This window comes from Scylla paramamosain, chromosome 17 (genome assembly GCF_035594125.1).
Source record: "Scylla paramamosain isolate STU-SP2022 chromosome 17, ASM3559412v1, whole genome shotgun sequence".
NCBI classification, from domain to species: domain Eukaryota; kingdom Metazoa; phylum Arthropoda; class Malacostraca; order Decapoda; family Portunidae; genus Scylla; species Scylla paramamosain.
Genome location: NC_087167.1, coordinates 4,745,568 through 4,766,472, shown reverse-complemented (window position 1 = coordinate 4,766,472; position 20,905 = coordinate 4,745,568). Strand labels below are relative to the sequence as shown.

Below are 20,905 nucleotides of genomic sequence, written 5' to 3'. Positions count from 1 at the left end.
TGAATGGATGATGCGAGACTAGTGAGAAAGGTGTTTCTGTGGAATGTTAGGAGCAGCAGGTGGGGAAGAAGTGTGTTAAGATGGTAGTAAAGAGTGGTTTGGAAAATAGTTGGGCTTTCCGGCGATTTGAGGGGAGGCATGTTGAGAGTGACTGGAGTAAGATTGTCAGAAATGGGGAGGGTTTAGAATGGGATGTTAGAAAGTAGAAAAATGGGTTAATCTTAACTTAATCTTACTTATGGCAACTGTTTTCTCTCTCTCTCTCTCTCTCTCTCTTGGGGACCACCACAGACCCTTATATAATGTCAGTCCCTCCATGATTGGCCAGTACACTGCTGCTTTCCCGACCTTCCCTGCCACTTCTGGTCTCTCCAAGCTGCCTGTGCTAGCACCTCCTGCATCAAACACACACACACACACACACACATGCCATACATGGCAATGTTTCCTATTGAACATCTAGCATAAAATCCTGAATAGCATAATAAAGCAGTCATTTGTAATACTTCTTAACCATATAATTTCGTCTTTGGAGTGTCTTGTGTATTCAGGCCCTTTGCTGCCAGTTAATCATGAGCCGGGAAAGGTGGCTCTACTGGGTGAGAGGCAGGTGTGGAAGATCAAGATAATTTATGCAAGGCAGTTGTCTGTCAACACGCTTACAATTTACATTTGTAGTGCTTGTTATTTCTTGGCAATATTGCAAGGAAATACCAAAAAAATAAACATTAATGGCGTAAGACATTTAATAGAGGGCATTCTCAAAATATAGAATATTAAGAAAACAGTGAAAGGAAATGAAGTGATAGACAGGAATAAAACAGACCCAATTCATTTCTGTAGTATGTTGTGATGTGTCTCTATTTTGACTTTTGCTTTGTCTCCCACCACAGTTCCACACAGGTCGAGGTCTACCATCCAACCACTCAGAAAACACGGGTAAATTTACATACATATAAATGGGAACATACACACTTGGTGGTTTGAAAGACACATTACACTTCCATTGGCTAGGCTGGCCTATGATACTAGTCAAATAAATTTGTTCCAGTAGATTGTCGAACAATTTCACTTACATCCTGAAGTAAGTGAAGAATTTGCCTTTATGGTGTCTCAACTTGTGGTACAATGTTATTAACATCCCATGGATCAGTCTGTCATGTAGAAACAGGGGAAACCAGTGTTGTCTTTGTCTCTTCCTGTGCTGTGCCCATTACCGATGCAGGAACTAAAGACACCCTGCCTCTGCCACGTACATGCTAACACTACAGTGGCATGACTCGTGACATCAGCCAGGGTCAGTGACACAACTCCTGTGGTGAAACTGCCCCCTGTAGAAAGCTTCGCTGGTTTGAACAGTGCCTAAGAAAGTCACTGATAATCATTTGTTTGTGAGAAGGCTGATCTGCTATAGCGACCCTTTATGGGAGCAACTGGAAAAAGTAATATTAGCTCAGGCATCATTGTTTCCAGTTGGTAGTAGTTAACATCATATTTCTAGGCATTGGTAGTCTAACCTGTAAGGTTTTCATTCTGAGACCAAGATGTAACATTCAAGCTGTAACATTCTTGGTCCTGATTGTGTTGCTTTGGTATTGGAGTGTGTTGACCAGTAATTATGTGTCATCTGCTTTTTGTGAGACTTGTCCACTCTTTCAGACAGCCACAGCCTCCCATTATGGCCAGCCTGAACAGCCACTCCCTGACAGCACACCCCCACCTCACCCTTCACTGGGTCATGGTGATGCAAATGGACTACCACTGGAGGAACACATGTCAAGTCAGAACAGGTAACAATAACACAGGTGGTATTTCTGTATAGGAGTTTGTCTGGTCCTAAAATTAACTAATTGTTCTGATTTTAGTAGTGATTTGGTATTCTGCCTCTAAATACTTCCATTAATTTGGGTATAAAACATGTTATCTTGGATTATATGTGTCTGCTTTAAGCTTTATACATCCATGGTCGTCCTTTGCTAATCTTCCTGATACTGTAAAAATTGTTTGAATGATGACAGGAGAGAAAAGAGAGGAAATAAGTTAATATTGTCTTATGCTGCTGAAATATTTACAAGAGCTCAGAACAAGAAGTGTCGAAACGTTATAGGCATTGAAGTACAAAATTTGTGTATCAGTGAGAGTTAATGTATCATTTCCACTGTTACATATCCTTTTGGTCTTTGCAGAGCACTTAATTGTTAAATGATTGTGTATGAACTTCAGTTTTTCAATATTGTCTATTAACATTAGTATTTGAACATGAAAGGAAGTGTTCTGTGTGAAACCACCATTTTATCTCTTATTATATTTCCATTTCCTTCTCTTTTCTTGCATCTTTTTTCCTTACAAGCGTCTCTCTCTCTCTCTCTCTCTCTCTCTCTCTCTCTCACATTCCCATGAGATGCTTGTGTTTATACTCTAAGGTTTATCTCAGACTTGCTGTAATATATGTAGCTTCCTTTTGATCACTTCAGTTTGTTCAGGATGCCTTAAAAAGCATAAAGTATGAGTTTTAAGTCAGAGAGGAATGAATAGATAAAAAGCAGTTATTCTTTTTATTATTCTATCTTTACATATATTGTAGTAATATTACATTATCTCCACAGAGTTAGGATAAGATGTGCATGTTTAACCATCAGTCACTATTTCAGCAATGGATCTCCACACATCAGTATTCTGGAGGCACTGACAGTGGAGGGACAGACTCACTGGAGGCACTGAGTGGGATGAGGGACATTGCTGGTGCATAATATGCGAGGCTGTGGTGTGTAAACCTTGGTGTGAGAGGGAATGTGTATTTAAGGAAAGGGGCTGTGGGGAGTGACTGTGGGGTTTGTAAATATACTGTGGGGGGATATCCTGTGGGTCTGTGGGCTGAGAGAGAGAGAGAGAGAGAGAGAGAGAGAGAGAGAGAGAGAGAGAGAGAGAGAGAGAGAGAGAGAGAGAGAGAGAGAGAGAGCTCCTATTGTGTTTCCTCCCACAAGGTCCTTGGCTCCTGACTGGTCAGAAGGACCACTGCTACTCACCTTCTGCCTCCAGCACCAGGTCATGCTCCAGTTATGGTTTTGTGTTATGTGCCTTAGCTTGCTTTGCATTCAATATAGACAATTTTAATTGATATCCTGAGTCTTAGCAAAGGTTGCAAAAATAACCAAAACAAGTACTAAGTTTTTGCAATTTCTTAAGACTACTGGGAACTTTCAGTAATGTCCTATGATTGCTGTATTCAGCAGCACACAAAGGCATTCTGAACAAGGTACTTCATCCTATGGAAGAAAAATTTTATTAACATGATGGTGAGCTCACACCAGTGTGGATAAAACATTTGAGTTATTCAAAAGAGGATTTCACACCACTCCAGCCACACACCACCCTAGTAAGACAAGTGGAATCTTCTTTTAAATAACTATCTTTTATTTGACATTTTATCCACAATTTGATCACACCAATGTGTTCTGGATTTTTCCTAAAAGATGAAGAAATTTAATTCAGAATGCCTTCATGTGCTGCTAAAAATGGCAATCATTTAAGTAAAAGTATTGTAAGGATTGTGTAGTGTTATACTCAATTTTAAGTGAGTCTCTGTAAATTTGTCTTCATTCTGCAAGTGTCAGGATACCAATTAAAATTGTCTTCCTTGCATATAAAGCAACCTGAAGTGCATAACACAAAAACACATCACTGGAGCGTGTGACGTGTAGGTTGACTCAAATTCAATGAGGGAAAGGTGCAACCACTCATTGATGTACCTCTTACTGGGCTTAGCCAAGGACCCAGCTGAAACAATCACAGATCTCATGGAAACTGCCATGTGTTGGCCTGGCTTCCTCAAGCGTTCCCTGTAATCATTTCATCTTGATTTTTTGACACTTCCATCTAACCTGATGTACAGTTTCAAGGGGCAGTGGTCTTCAACCTGGCATCCCTCAATGTGTTCTCTTCCTTGCACACCCTGCCTGGTGTAAAGACCGAAGCATTAGCATTGGTATGTCAGATTTTAGCTCTATATATTCATACCCATTTACATATACTTGTTACAGATCCCTACCACTCTTATCCAGCCCTTTAAGGAAAAATGATGCAAACTGGAAGGAAAAATAAGGATGAAAACTGGAAATAACTTTCTGCCAGTGAAAGGTGAGCCTCCCTCACTTTCAGGGCATCACCAGCTGGCTCAGACAGAAACCCACAAGATTGCAGCATTGTGAGTCCCCCTCCAACCTTCCTTGCAGTTTGAGACAGTGCTCTGGTCTTGTCTTGGTGGTCCTTGGTGGTGTGGTTATCAGTCTTCCTTTAGTCCTTGTCATCCTCCCTTTCTGCAAGACAATTCCTGGTTATACAAAATAAAGATACAAGCAGTACTGTACTGTTTTGATCATCCTGTATAATTCTATCTAATCTTGTTTTCTGCAAGACAACTACATGTTATACACAGCAATAAATTTACAAACTCTACTACACTATCTCTTATCATCCTATATCATTCTAATCCTGATGGCAATTTCTTAATACAATGTAGGAATAAAAAAAAAATAGATGAGACAGTATGACAAGGAGGAAATTAGCTGATCCTGATAAACTAGTGAGTTAAGAGAAACATGGGGGGGAAGGAAGACGAAGGACATAAAGGACATTAAACCTAATCCTTTACTTTTACATCTCTAAATACCACATGAAAACAACCACTTTCTCCCATGAATTCTTCCTCTCTCACTCCTTTCCCAACACAGGAAGGAGAAAGGAAGAACACATGAACAGCAGCACTAAGGACAAGTAATGGCAACCCCTTGTGGAGCTCAAGATTAAACTAAACTAAGGTAGCAAAATTGAAGATGTCACCTGTTTCATTTAGACAGACAAGACTGGAAAATGAGACAATGCTGGAGAGGATTAGAGAGAGAAAGAGAGAGAGAGGTTATGGTATGTTAAGTTAATGTCCTTGCAGGTGGGGTCCAGGCCCCTCCAGCTAAGTTAGACTAGGTTATGCTAAATTAGGTTAATGTATTTTTTGGGAGCACAGTTCCCCCCCTGGCTAGGTTAGGTTAGGGAAATATCCTAAAGCTATCAAAATACACAGCAAAATTTTTTATATTCCCTAAATATATATATATATATATATATATATATATATATATATATATATATATATATATATATATATATATATATATATATAAACTTTGTACTGGACAAACTGTTGGATTAGAGCTTATGATCAGTGATAACCTCACTCCCTACACACCACCACCCTCTCACCCTCCTTCTCTCTCTGCATACAGAATCTCATGCAAATTTATTTTCATTAAAGAGATCTATACTATTCTATGAATTATCAGAATTTGAGAAAAATCTGGTTGCCTGACTCTCTCTCTCTCTCTCTCTCTCTCTTTGTCCTCTATTAGCCTTTTCTTCCAAAAAATACTTATTTATTGAGTAAATAAACTCTTTCTTTTGGCTGTGGAAATGAGGTTGCTTCTATTGTGGCAGGTGACATGATACTTGAGAGGAAGTGACTGATGGATTGGCATGGTCACTCTGACAGTATGACCTGACTGTCACTCATAGAGACAAGACAATACCTGGAGGAAATGTTGTCAAGTACTGTGGTGTTAGTAAAAAACAATGCAATTATCCCTACAGAATACACACTTATTACATTAATTTACCATTTCAGAGAATTACATTGTATATCTACTACAATTCCTTTTAATTTTGAAGTATTAAGTACCTGACATGAGGTGTGTGTTAGTACAAGTGCAGCAGTTTAGTTTAGGCAGCTAGTTTAGGTTAGGTAATGTTAGGTTTTGGTTAGGTTAGGTAATGTTAGGTTAGGTTACATTAGAATCCTTAAGAGGGGCACATGGAGCTTAGGTAATGTTAGGTTAGGTTAATGACCTTGAGGGGGAGGTGTCCAGGGAGGGCAAAGCTCCCCACCCTCTTTTAGGTTAGGCTGGATAGCTTAGAAATTTAACATCCTTAGACTTTTCAGGAGTAAAAAATGCCTCATTTTGACTCTCCCCACCCCAAAACCCCGCTTTTCCAGAAAGTCCCCAAGCTTGCTGGGGATGAGGGAAGAGAAAACATATGATAGGGTGTATTATGTTAAATTGCAATAGAAAATGAACCTGTTATTCTTTCTAATTTCCATACGACCATGCTAATCATCAACAATACTGCTGCCAATGTTACCTAAAAACGAACATAGATGTGAAGGGGTTAAGTGATCATTTGCCGTCCAGAATAATGACAATACAGCGATTTTCATGACAGTCAACACTCAACCGTTCACTCTGTGCTATGACATGACTGACGTGACCACCACAACCCACCACCGTCGTATCGAGGCTCCGTAGCGCCGCGTGTCGGTGGAGCGAGGCCTCGAACCCTTTCCTTCACCACCTCACTAAAACTAATCACCAAATCCTAAGTTAGTAAATTTAACGTATTTGAATTATCCTCTGTGGAAGAAATTGAGTTAATAACATAAGTACTCCAGCCAAAAAGCCACAAATCGGTAAAAAAAATAAAATAAATAAATAAATAAAATAAATATATTAACACGCATTTGAACAATAGACCGCACATAAACATACATTCACACGCACACACGCAACTTACATGCACATTGACCTTATCATTACGTGTACACAGCCTTCATGTACACACATAGGCACGCACACAACTCACCTGGCAGCGTTTGAGAGGCGGGATGGTGGATGAAAAGCCCCACCAACCACACCTTCGTCATCTGGTCTGCCATCTTGTCTCGAGGAGTACAAGTGTATATTTATTTGTTTGATATCATTTTCTATTTTCTTTTATTTGCTTACCCTTGTCCTGGTTTTTGGTGGATTAGAGTGTATAAATTAAACGTGAATTATGGAGGACTGGAATTTCTAGCTAACTACAACTACACAACCTAAGTCTAAACCCTTGTCCTCATTTATTTTTATTTTTTTAATTTGTCTATTTTGGTCTTGTTTTGTGATGAATGATGGTGTGCAGATTAAGAGAAATGGAATGATTTAAGTCTGGAGTTCATGACTATCTTTGTGTTTAACTACAAGTACAGGAATTTTAATATAACCATTTTTTTCTTTTTTTTTTTCAGATTTAAAAATTTTTTTTTTCTGTCGTGGTAAATAACAGTGTATGAAGTGAAAAGGGAGTTATGGGAGTATTGAATTTCTAATCAGTTTTGGGTTTGACTAAAGTCCTGTCCACACTAGGAAACATTGTTTGGAAACAATTGTTTCAAATTAAGTGAATAGTAACATTTGCTTATAATGAGCTCCTGCTGCTGCTATTACTACTACTACTACTACTACTACTACTACTACTCCTACTACTACTACCGCTACTACTACTGCTGCTGCTACTACTACTACTACTACTACTACTACTACTACTATTACTACTACTACTACTACTACTGCTACTACTACTACTACTACCGCTACTACTACTACTACTACTACTACTACTACTACTACTACTACAACCGCTACTACTACTACTACTACTACTACTACTACTACTACTACTACTAAAAAGTAGAACGCGATATAAGAAAAAAGAGTTTAGCAGTGAAAGGGTTAGAAAACAAACTTCGCACTACACTGTGATAACTTTCCTGACATTTCACAGCGGAAATTGTTGCAGATGAGAACTTGAGAGATGATGATGTAGATGCAAGCAGCATTAACATGGATCTCTTTAAATGCTCTCTGGTGATACAGGGTGCGATGGAAAGTGAAGTGCTTAATCCCAGTACATAGGCAGAACCTTTTTGCTTATATAAAGTCTGGCCTTAATATAACACCTAACATAATTGTAACACACGAATTTGGCCAATAATAAAAGCTTCCAAGTGTTCCAAATATTAGACAGATATGCATTAAGGGAGAAAATTCACTGTCTGTACTATGAGTTTTATCATTATGTGATACGATCTTTTGCATGAATTTCTTATCTAGCAGTACACGTTAACTGTGGCACGATATAGTGGCGGTGACGCTGGGGCATCCGGTGTTACAAGCGGACGTGAAGATGGTATAGTTATTCTTCAGGCTAAGCATTTGTAGTGTACGCTTCCCTTCAGGCCCGGGAGGAGGTAAGTAATAAGTAATAAGAGAGGGTGGCAGGCCGTGCATGTGAGTCAGTCTTCCCGTAGTGTACGCAGATGTGCTCGGCTACCATGATGGGCACTCTTTTTTTGTCCACAGGTGCGAAAGAAGAGTAATATTGTACCTGTGAGAAAAGACTGAGAGAAGAGGAAAAGCCGAAATATTAAGCAAGACGAGATCTAACCACAGCGGTGAAGTTAGTAATGGACTGGAAAAATAGAAAATATTTATTATCGCGGAAGTATATATATATATATATATATATATATATATATATATATATATATATATATATATATATATATATATATATATATATATATATATATATATATATATATATATATATATATATATATATATATGCGCTCTACTGCATCATGATTGTATAATTGTACATCTCTCTCTCTCTCTCTCTCTCTCTCTCTCTCTCTCTCAGAGTCACCATGAACACCACCTTCCGCACCGCCATCACCAGTGTGGCCTTCCTCTCCACGGTCACACCAAGGACCGTGGAGGAGGAGAGGATCTGGCAGTTGAAAGTAGTGGGCTACTGGGTGCTGATGCCCATCGTGATAGTGGTGGGAGTGGCTATCAACGCCGTCGGCATTTACCTCCTCCACCGACCACGGATGCAAAGTCTGCCGGCCACAGTGTGAGTACTGGTTCTACCAACACTAACAATGGTGTACTCAGTCACACTACTGCAACCACCACCACCATTACTACTACTACTACTACTAATGAATTACCTCTGCGTCACTATGTTTAGGGTCAACACCATTCAACAGAAACTCATTTCCCTCCACCACCATCATGAGCGCTACCCTCGCCCACCACTGAACAGGGGTACCACAGACTCACTACTACCATATTTCACAACTACAAACCTAAGTATAACACCTTAGCACTCTTATGGTCATTTTGATCAGCCAGCTGCCCTCCCTCCAGACAAGACCGTCTGCTCTCGACTCTTACTCAGATTACTAGTCAGCCATTTGGTAAGTCAGTCACTCAGTCTCTCTTCCCTCCTGCAGGTACTTGAAGCTGCTGCTCAGCCTTGACGTGGCCGTCCTGCTGGTCGCCATCATCGTCGTTCTCACGTTTAATGGGTGCTACATACACTCTTCTTACTCTGTGGCACGCTACATTGTGTACCCCTTCTTCGCAGCATTTTACATACTACAAAGCTTCAGCCATTACACCATTGTGTGGCTAAGCTATGACCGCTTCCTGGCTGTGTGGTTTTACCACTACTACAACCAGACGCAACAACCACTAGTTAAGAGGCTTCGCATTATCTTCACCGGATTGTTCTGTATTGTACTGAACCTCAGGCACCTACTGGAAGTGAGTGTGTTGTGTTTCACAGACAAAAAATTGGTGGCGATCGCTAACAACACGGACTGCGAGCAAGGTTCCTGGTATGTGGAGGATGTTGTTCAAGAAAAAGGCCCGGGCATGGTGTGGGAAGATGGGATAATCGCTGCTCGCATTGTGCTGCTGATGATCGTCCCTGCAGTGCTGGTGCTGGTGTTCAGCTCCGGCATCGTGGTGGGCATGGTCCGCCACCGCCTACAAAATGTGGCTGCCACTACACACACGCGTGACCAGGCCTTCTCTGCCATCTATATCACCCTGTTTCTTTCCTTCACTTTTATTATCATGATCGTGGCCGGTATTACCTTTATCAGTGTGCATTCCCTGCGATGCCATGGGTCATTCGCCAAGGAAGTGTTCCTTATAGTATTCTATTTCGTTTTGCTGGGAGAGCACACCACTCACATCTTCTTCCTAGCCATCAACCAGATCTTTCGGGAAGAACTGAAAATTCTGTTTAGCGCTATCAAGAGGTGCCGTAACAATACCCTTGTGAGGATGGTTCAGACCAGCTGTCCCTCATTCTGCACACGCTCAACCTCAACGACGCACAACACACACATGGAAAATCCCACGCTGTCATCAGTTGGTGAACAGGCTGAAGAAACAACGGAAGCCTAGACTCCTGTGGATGAGCTTTAGTTCTAATCCTATCCACAAAGCAACTTGCTGGGAGTGACAGCAGCCAGTGAGAGAAGTCTACCCTTGTGATTCTGAGCAATGTCTGTTGTGGATGCTTGCTCATTCAACACTTGCTGTGCAGTGTTGAATGAGAGATTGTGTAAATGGACTGAGAGCTGGAGTGCCAGGTGAGTAACAAAATGGGTTCCGTGTGGACAGGAGAGCTGTGGATAATATGTTTGTGGTGAATATAACTGAGAGAGAGAGAGAGAGAGAGAGAGAGAGAGAGAGAGAGAGAGAGAGAGAGATGGAAGTAAACTGTACTTAGTTTCCTGGATAGAGAGAAAACTTATGATTGGATGCATAGAGAAATGCTAGGTAGAATCTTAATTAATTAGTTATAATAATAATTAGTTATACGGTTTTAGGCCACCAAGAACGCGCCTTTGCATAGAGACCTAGTAAAATAGTTTATTTTTCTTTTCTTTTCTTTTTCCTTATTCTGTTTTCAAATATATTCTTAATTCAAAATATTATACATAATATTACGTTTTGCTTGAAATGTACAACAATGTATCAAATGGTACGATGTTTGTTTATTGTCGGAAAGCCAAAACGCGCGCGCAGCAGAGTGAAGTTAAGTGAACACCCCGCCAATCCACAACCATCAAGTAATATAAACAAATGGTTTATGTTCCTTGACAGCCATACACCTTGCATGTGCCTTCTTGGAGAGTTTAAACAGCTCCCCAGACGGTGAACACTCGTAGACGCTCACCAAGGTGTATCAAGTGGGCAACATCACCACTCTACTCCCAAGAAGTTCAGTGAACAGTGAAGGCTTGCGGGTACACTGACCACCCCTGACTTCATTACAGACATGGATTTAACGAATTATACAAAGAACAATTGGAAAAATGCTTTCCTGGACTCTGCCATCCCCAGTGTGTGCAAGGAGCAGCCGTGTGTGCTGGGCGTGGATGAGGCAGGCAGAGGACCTGTGTTGGGTGAGTTCAGGGAAGGGCAGGTCTAATTGACATTTACAGAATATGGACTCCCTACTCTCACACTCCCTGATCATCGTTATTAATCATGTGCCAAGACTTATGAGGCTGATATGTATATCTTAACTTATGGATTCCTACCATTTTCACATCTATAACTTGCATGGGCTAGAAACTATTTATAATGTGGTAAATTTGCAGTTTCAGCCAATACGCCCATCCTCTATCTCTCTCACTAAAGTCAACATGCATAGGGGTCTAGTGGCAATGCAATTTTTTTGGATGGGGAAAGCCAAAATGAGGCACTTTTGACATTCCAGAAGGATGACAAGCAGCATATTTCGAAAACAGGAAATTTCTACATTATTCTAACATAATGTAACCAACCTAACTGATGTGGGGAAGGGGCTTCCCCCCTTGGACCCTCGCCTGAAGGTCACTAACCAAACCTAACCTAACCTAACCCTCCCATAAGGTAAACTAACATAACATTTTGTAACCTCCTACATTGTCATGACTGCATACCAACAGTAATTATTTAATAAAAAATACCTTAAGAAGAAGTTGAGAGAAATGGCAGTAAACTGCCAGTTTGTACATTTGCAGCCAGCACATGTCTCTTCCGTAGCCATGGTCTAACTGACGCAGCACAGACGCTCCCTGGTGCTCCTTCCTCCTCTAAACAAACGTGCCTACACATGATTCGCTGACAAATTTGCGAGTGACCTGATTTGCAGCAGATAACCTCACATCATCTTAGGTCTTAACATGTGACTCAATGTCATGTCAGTGTCATGCATATGCACTATTGCTAACAAACATATGAACATATTTAGTATCCTATGAGATACGAATGGTGGTGGATCTGAGCTAGAATTGACTTTAAACCCTTGGAATTCTCTTCTAAAGTTATTGTTTATTTCCAATAGGGTAAAATGGGGCTAGAAATGCTCCAAACAGTGGGATGTAGACCCTGTGAAGGGCCATAGTTATGTATGGTGTATTGGTTGAAAACTATATATATATATATATATATATATATATATATATATATATATATATATATATATATATATATATATATATATATATATATATATATATATATATATATATATATATATATATATATATATATATATATATATATATATATATATATATATATATTGAAGCATCATGTGTATCTGACACTGGCAAATTAATCAATATTTTTCTAATAAATTTGTAAGTAACTTTGTATGCTTTATTGCCATATACATTAGTTACTGCCACTATTTACAGATTTCTTTACAAAACTTGATCCACTTACATCCTCCTAAGTGATTTCCTCTCCTGATTGGCTAACCCTGATGGCAAATGGCAAATATTTGACAACACCTTACATGGTATGAAGAGACAGTTAAAGGTATATCCTCAGTTTACTGCAAAACAATTAAAAAAGCAAACATTTTGGGCAGGCCACCTCCATGTTTGTGGTGAGGCACATCCTTGCATCCCTCATTGTTCCATTTCTTCACCAATGCACTCAGTCTTTTCACTGCAATAGTTTTTTGGCTTGTTTTTTGCATTTGTTTCATCATTCTAGTGAAACTCTAAACACTGGTACTGTATAATTGGGGCCTGTACATTTTCCAGGCACTGCACTTCATCTCAGTAGAACACTTTATTTAAAACAAACACAGTTGTTTTGTTAGCTGAAGAAAGGAGTGGTCACAAAAGGTAACTCATTTGTGTCAGTGTGTCAAACACTGAATCCATTATTCATTGCTTTCAAAAACATATGAGGGGCTATCCCAAGTTGTTATGTAGTCATTTGTTCCAAGCAGATTTTTTCAGACTGAGACAGAGCAAGTTGCCAGTTTGGGCAATGTGATCCTCATGTCAACAGGAGTTCTAATCACTGTACATGTGCTCTTTCAAAGGTCCAATGGTTTATGGCATCTGTTTCTGCCCAGTGACAAGGCATGAAGATCTCAAGTCAACTGGTGTGGTGGACTCAAAGACACTGAAAGAGGAGGACAGGGAGAAGATATTTGATATCATCCACAACAACAATGATTTTATAGGCTGGTCACTGGAAATCATATCTCCAGTGTATATCTCCACTAATATGTATAAAAGGTTGGTGAACTACATTCCTTGGACATAAGAGGTGACTTAAAGAATAAAGTAAAGGGACTGAGGAACCTATTCTCTGTATTTTTGTTCCTATGGCAACACAAGGAAAATAGTCTTATACCATCTGATCCCCTTTCCCTGGGATATTAGCCTGGTGTATAGTTATAGGTATTTTTCTTTATGCACATTCATATGTTCTTGAATTCTGTTTATTCTCTGTAATTTCAAATAATCGTGAAATTCATCCATATTTTTGTTTTGTCCCTTATTTTTTCTTTCAACTTGTTCTGTTTTTTATGTATATTATCTTCTTACTTCATACTAAACTAAATTGTACTTAAAACATTAACTAAAGTTTCAGCATTTGATCTATAATTACAGCCTTTTCACTGGAACCTAAACTAAGCAAGCTTTGTGAGTGTGAGTTTTTGATATGAGCACTTTTTTATTTTTTTTTATGTAGGAGGGACACTGGCCAAGGGCAACAAAAATTAATAAAGAAAAAAAAAAGCCCACTGAGATGCCAGTCCCTGAATAGGGTCCAAAGCGGTAGTTAAAAATTGAAGAATAAGCATCTTGAAACTTCCCTCTTGAAGGAGTTCAAGTCAAAGGAAGTGAAATACAGAACTAGGCAGGAAGTTCCAGAGTTTACCAGAGGAAGGGATGAATGATTGAGAATACTGGTTAACTCTTGCATTAGAGAGGTGGACAGAATAAGGGTGACAGAAAGAAGAAAGTCTTGTGGAGTGAGGCCACAGGAGGAGGGGAGGCATTCAGTTAGCAAGATCAGAAGAGCAGTTAGCATGAAAATAGTGGTAGAAGATAGCTAGAGATGCAACATCGTGGTGATGAGAAAGAGGCTGAAGACATTCAATTAGAGGAGAGGAGTTGATGAGACGAAAAGCTTTTGATTCCACCCTGTCTAAAAGAGTGGTACGAGTGGAACCCCCCAGACATATGAAGCATACTCCATACATGGACTGATAAGGCTCTTGTACAGAGTTAGCAGCTGGGGTGGTTGTGAATAACTGGTGGAGACGTCTCAGAATGCCTAAGTTCATATAAGCTGTTTTAGCTAGAGATGAGATGTGAAATTTCCGGTTTAGATTATAAGACAAGGACAGACTGAGGATGTTCAGTGTAGAATAGGGGGACAGTCGAGTTTCACTGAAGAAGAGGGGATAGTTGTCTAGAAGGTTGTGTCGAGTTGATGGATGGAGGAATTGAGTTTTTTAGGCATTGAACAATACCAAGTTTGCTCTGCCCCAATCAGAAATTTTAGAGAAATCAGAAGTCAGGCGTTATGTGGCTTCCCAGCATGAACTGTTTACTTCCTGAAGGGATGGACGTCTGTGAAAAGATGTGGAAAAGTGCAGGGTGGTATCATCAGCGTAGGAATGGATAGGACAAGAAGTTTGGTTTAGATCATTAATGAATAATAGGAAGAGAGTGGATGACAGGACAGAATCCTGAGGAACACCACTGTTAATAGACTGGCTAGCAATTCATTAATTTTTATAGTGTTTTACTGTTTTACATCCATATTGTAATTAAAATGTTTTATCTTATTTCATGTGTACTAATAAAAGGCAATAATAATTGCAAAATTTAAGCCTGTAATAAAAAGATAAAAAATGACAAAGAATAGATATGTGTCATTGAATACATCAATGTTTCCATCAGGTACATAGGGCAGCACTGCAGCCACACCTCCACATCAGTGCACACCAGTACCTCTACAGAGTTTAGGGCTTCATCATTGTTTTAAAAATAGTTATTAAACAGTTTGACCAGGAATAAATTGTGAAGAGGTAGTGTGCACCAACATGCTGGATTGATAGCAATGTTAGCCTTACATTAATTGATATATTTTCTTTATAATTTCTTCACAATTGGTTTGAATTTTATGATTGTTATTGCCTTTTTAGTATATATATGAAATGTAATAAAACACTTATTGTGACAAATTCATAAAATAGTAAGAACAAAAAAGATCATGGATTCCTGAATATATGGCAAAGGCAAATCAGTGCTCAGCTTAAGAACTCACATATGCTCACACAGCTTGCTTGGTTCATCTCGCAGTGATCAGACTACATTTGCATATGAATATGTTTATCTCTTTCCATCCTTCCTCCAGTGGCTCAGGTCATTCTTTCCTGAAGAAGATTACTTAGTAGATACTAAATTTTACCAAGAAGGCTGTTGTCCTTTGTTCTGTATTTACTGTAAGTCAGATGATGGACATGTTTTCTCTAGTTTATCAGCATATTTATATTGTTGTATGACTATTTCCATCAACATCTATGTAATCCAAAATCATTTCTCAAGTCAAATTCCATTCAATTTTCAAGTTTTTCTTCTTTCTTTATTGGAATCTATAACAAGCATTTCCACATGATTTTTTTTTCCAGATGAAGATTTCTTAACTTCATTTTTTGAATTTGTCACATTAATCACCACGTTTGTATAATTCTTTCATTGTTTCCTCCATGATTTTTGTTTTGTTTTTTACTGGATTTCCAGGCCCAAGGTATCACTGAATGAAATCTCCCACAATTCTGCCATTGGCCTTATCAAGCGAGCCATATCAGCTGGGGTGCAGGTGTCTGAGGTTTATGTTGATACTGTTGGTCCTCCAGAGAAATATGAAGTAAGGGCATCAGTATTTTGTTAATGTAAAAAAAGAAAAATATGTGATGGATGTTTGTAAAATAAAGTAAGCATTAGATAATTTTATGTGCTGTAATTCGTGAACAGTTTCATAAAATAAAACAAGTGTTTGATAGCCTTAAAGGGGTTGTTATATCAGAAACTTTGGTAAACAGAGGTTGTTATATCAACAGTTTACTGTATTTAAAAATGCAAAAAAAAATGGGATGTTTTTTTGCCGGGGGCTGAAATGGATTAATGGCATTTCGATTAATTTAAATGGGGAAAATTGATTTGACACATGAGCAAATTGAGTTATGAGCTCTGTCATCATGTTTATTTATTTATATATATTTTTTGTTTTTATCTATTATTTATTTATTTATTTATTTATTTATTTTTTATGTTGCAGTCAGGGTGCTCCAGTTGTTAGGTCTCTTTTGCAGTGAGTGTACTACATATACATCATGGGAAATGTATGTGCAAAGATACTGATACTGATATGTTTTGAGGCCTGGAGATGTGATATAATATTGCTGTCTGTTTAATTTTCAGGCCAAGCTGCAAGAGATCTTTCCTACCCTTAAGGTGACTGTTGCCAAGAAAGCAGATGCCTTGTATCCTTGTGTCTCTGGAGCAAGTATATGTGCAAAGGTTGGTGTGGTTGACATGTGCTATTGGAGAAACTAATCCTACCTTCATTTCTTGTATGCCTATGTAAATGTGAACACAAGAAATGAGAGTCCTTGAAGTTAAATGATACATGGAAGATTGTGAAGATCAACAATAATAAAAAATAATGAGTTAAAGAAGTGACAATGTAAGTACTGTATATTTAGTACTATAGATTGTGGTGTGAAATAAGAAGTACATACATAATTATGACTGGTTGCTACAATGTTCTTGCTGAGCTCCAAAATCCCTTACAAAAAATGACTTTTACATTGACTTTAATTTCAAATATAGTTATGATAAAAACTTCAGAACTCGTTAGCTCATTGACCGTATTGATTTTGCAGTATTTTTATCATATATTTACTCTTTAAGTCCATAAATGCCACATTCAAGTTTCTTCCATTTCTTACACACCCTCCATGCCTCATAAGCCCCCACCTGTTAATATTGTTTGGTTTTCAGTCTTGTGGGAGGCTCATTAATGTTCTTGGTTTGTGCAATAAACTTCTCTATAATTTGGACAGAAATTTTTGTTTCGTTTACCATTATGATACACACTCCCAGCCAGCCAGTAGGTGTTTACCATAACTTTTCTCAGTATATGTTAATAGTGCATTGACTAAAGATCACACTTCCACAGGTTGCCCGTGATAAAGCCTTAGCTGAATGGGAATTTCCTGAAGGTACTGAAGCAAGGAACTGGGGCAGTGGCTATCCTGGAGGTAAGTTCATTACATAATATATTTACTTTCATATCTTCTATTCAAGGAGATTGCAAACCATACAGAAAGAGTCCAGAGAGATTGCCAATTTAATTCCAGCTGTGTCTTGATACTTGCCTTTTGAAACTGTTGAGGTCAGGAAGGAGGAAAAATGAAAAAAGGTAGAGCATTTCAGAGTTATAGAGTTTACCAATGAAATGCACAAAAGAATTAAGGTACTGGTTAACTCTTGCATTAGTAAGGTGGATAGGGATGAGATTGAGTAGTCTTGTGCAGTTAGGCCACAGGGGGTGGCCTAAAGATTTAGAAGAGATGCTGTTGGATATCTTTTTTGGCTAAGTAATAAAAAGTTAGAGATTTTGATGTTTTCATTGAAAGGGAGTGTTTGGCAAATGGAAGGACATATCTGGTATGATTTGAGGCAAAAATATAAAGGGCATGACTTCTAGGAAATGGAAGGCTAAGGTGTCTGTAAGCTGCCTTTCTATCTTGGACAGCATGAGAGCAAATTGAGAGGAAGGTGTGCAAGCTGGAGGGTTAGAGAAAATGCAAGCTTTGTGTGCTGCCATGCTAGAGATTTTCATTATGTGGTCTTCATAAAGAGAAGGATCTCTGGCACAGAACAAAAGTTATTCAATGAAAACTCAGACTAGAACTGTTGCATGTTGTTCTAGTCTATCTCACTTGGCAGAGGTAATGCTAGAAACACCTCACTATGTCCAGAGGCGGTACTGGATCTGTAGGACAAGATACTAGATTAAGACAGATTGGAGGAGCCTGGGGAGAACAGTTTGACAAATAAGCTGAAGAGTTAGAAGTTAGGAAATTCCAAGTCATGTTAGGTGATGAGCTCAAAGCACTCATATTTTTCTCTCTCAGATCCTGTTACCAAGAACTTCCTACAAAATTCCCTGGATCCAGTCTTTGGTTTCCCTGGACTTGTAAGGTTCTCTTGGTCAACTGCTGAGAAGATAATGGATGAAAAATGCATTCCTGTGACATGGTACGCTTAGTAATTCTTTTCACATAATCTATTTCGTGCTATAAATATTTCTCTCTCTCTCTCTCTCTCTCTCTCTCTCTCTCTCTCTCTCTCTCTCTCTCTCTCTCTCTCTCTCTCTCTCTCTCTCTCTCTCTCTCTCTCTCTCTCTCTCTCTCTCTCTCTCTCTCTCTCTCTCTCTCAATGCATTCATTACTCTAAACCTCCCAATATAATTAAAAAACTTCACAATGTAGCAAGAGCTGCAACACTGCAATAAAGAGTGTGAGATTTGAGTCAGTCAGAGGGAGTTGTTGAGGCAAAAAGTTCTTTTATTCCACTATGTGCCTTGTTTCAGCCATCCCATGTGGGATTGCCAGCCTGTTACATAGATAGATAGATAGATGTTGATGTAACTGAGTGAGTGGAGGCCCTCCTTATTAATGAAGTTGAAACATAGCAGAGATGACACAGAACGCCTAACTTTGTGGAAGTTATTTTAGCAAGAGATGTGAAATTTCCAATTAAAGTTTTTAATAAAGGACAATGTTATGGTCTGTGTATGGAAGAGCAGTTGCTTGATATTAAAGATGAAGAGACAGCATTATTTTGATGAGATAGCTAAACGAATTGACTTGTGTGAATTATTGAAAACACTCATATATTATAGGAGGATCAGAAGTTAGGCATTCTGTGTCTTCTCTTCTTGAATTATTCAATTCCTACTGAAGTGGTTGTTTCTAAAGTTGAGAGCTAATCCTTAATGCTGAACATGTACAGGTAAAACAGGGTTGTTTTCTGATATTTTTTGGAAAAATTCAAAACATGAAAGTCTCCCAGAAAATGTGATATTTAGAAAGATGATGAGTTTCAGAATACTCTAGTATTTCAATGAAGTCAGGTTTTAGGTGATGGATGTAATTTTTTGTGTGTGTATATTATTAGTCATGACAAACTGTAGTTATTACAATTGATGATTCATCCACAGGAAAAATACTGATGAAGAGGAAGAAGAAAACAATACCCCATCAGTCTTGGAATATTTTGCTGCAAAACGAAAATCTTCAGATAATAGTAAAGCTCCCTCATCATTACTACCAAAGAAACATTTCTTCTTCACTGAACGATGTCTGAATACTGTTAGTGATTTCTGAAAACAGGGAGGAAAGTCTCTCTCTCTCTCTCTCTCTCTCTCTCTCTCTCTCTCTCTCTCTCTCTCTCTCTCTCTCTCCAAAAACAATACAAAAAAATTATTATTGTCCAATCATTACATAGAACACTACCAAGGAAAAGTGTTCTCCATTTGTTTTTTTTAAGATATAGGCATAAGTTATTTCTGTTTGCATTCATAATGTGCTGAAAAATAAATACTATTGTTAAGTAGAAAATAAATTCTTCACCTGTAATGATAATTTGTAGTTCATACTAGATTAGTGGTGATTTTTTTATTTTTTATTTTTTTATTATAAGTTTATGTTAACAGTGGTGTTCCTCAGGGTTCTATTCTGTCATCCACTCCCTGTTATTCGTGAATGATATAAGTCGAACTCGTTGTTCTGTTCTAGACACCTAAGCCTAATCCTTTAGGAATTAAACAGTTCATATAGGGAAGCCACAGAATACTTCACTTATGATATAACACCCTTGCTGATAATATACTGGTGTAAATTTTGGGGTGTATGGGTGAAGGAAATTTAAAAACTAAATCAACGGGAGGCCTCATATTCGCATGCAAGACGCAAGGTGATTTTTTTTTGAGGCATTTTTGTGTAAAAAGGTGCATCTTACATGCTGTCAAATACATTAAATACAAAAGCATTTCGATGAAATAAATGAAAATTTAACCTCACTTTACCACTGCTTGTAGGCAGTCGTGACTTTATCTCGAAAGAGTATGCAAGGGTAGCGTGCGGTGCCGTGACTCGACCCATACTAGTTCTAGCACGCGAGTCGTATTCCAAACTGGTCGTATACCAAGCTAATTTTTTTTTGCATCCAAACAGGATGTAAACCAAGTTCGACTTACTCCAAAAAAAAAAAAAAAAAAAAAAGTTTAACAATCTTACTACTAAATAGTTTGAAGATACAGCTACTTTCCACTAGTTGGCAGATTGGGTTGGTTAAAATGGCTGTGATGCAGTTTGTTATCAGTGAATGTTACCTGATCATACAAGCGCTCACAAAACTAGTGGTGTGGGAATACTTACTACGCTAAAAGCTGCAATCTTCCTGTGAAACGTATGATTCTGCTCAGCATCAATTAGCGTACCTCACATAGCAGACCCATCAGGCTAATAAAACTGCCGCTCCCAACGTCTCACCGGTCTCAGAACTGTGCTACAGCTAATGCCTTACCTGCTTTCCTCCTCCTCCCTCAGAAGTCATTACTACCGTCAGCTTTCATTTAACCTGTGAATTATAACCTCAGCCGGTAGATATAACCACAAACTAGTATAATCCATTTATCATTTAGTAATTTTCAGGTGACACCCATGTTCACTTCTGGTAGTGTTAAGGGCACAGTAAGCTGGGGAAGCACACTCGTCCGTTAAAAGAGTTCCGCGCCTGCAGCCGGATTAGGCCAAACGGTTCATTTGAGATCAAGCAGAACGTATCGTGGCTGGG

General features: G+C 38.7%; 2 protein-coding genes across 4 annotated transcripts; both read left to right on the top strand.

Annotated features, from left to right (window-relative positions):
- Nucleotides 1–7,687: 7,687 nt before the first annotated feature.
- Nucleotides 7,688–10,135, top strand: LOC135108349 (uncharacterized). The gene is made up of 3 exons (XM_064019234.1): nucleotides 7,688–8,113; nucleotides 8,566–8,781; nucleotides 9,164–10,135. Exons 2-3 carry the CDS (start codon nucleotides 8,573–8,575, stop codon nucleotides 10,125–10,127), a joined length of 1,173 nt encoding a protein of 390 aa, XP_063875304.1. The 5' UTR covers nucleotides 7,688–8,113; nucleotides 8,566–8,572; the 3' UTR covers nucleotides 10,128–10,135.
- A 50-nt stretch (nucleotides 10,136–10,185) lies between these two features.
- Nucleotides 10,186–19,672, top strand: LOC135108350 (ribonuclease H2 subunit A-like). 3 transcript variants are annotated; one of them, XM_064019237.1, is made up of 7 exons: nucleotides 10,186–10,315; nucleotides 13,057–13,255; nucleotides 15,779–15,905; nucleotides 16,460–16,558; nucleotides 17,220–17,301; nucleotides 18,181–18,304; nucleotides 19,269–19,672. In XM_064019237.1, the coding sequence occupies exons 1-7, from the start codon at nucleotides 10,276–10,278 to the stop codon at nucleotides 19,432–19,434; spliced, it is 837 nt and encodes a 278-aa protein (XP_063875307.1). In that variant the 5' UTR covers nucleotides 10,186–10,275; the 3' UTR covers nucleotides 19,435–19,672. The 3 variants fall into 3 exon arrangements, with proteins under 3 accessions (XP_063875307.1, XP_063875306.1, XP_063875305.1); XM_064019236.1 differs by lacking the exon at nucleotides 10,186–10,315 and adding an exon at nucleotides 10,376–11,134 and having other exon boundaries at nucleotides 13,090–13,255; XM_064019235.1 differs by lacking the exon at nucleotides 10,186–10,315 and adding an exon at nucleotides 10,384–11,134.
- The last annotated feature ends 1,233 nt before the right edge of the window (nucleotides 19,673–20,905 follow it).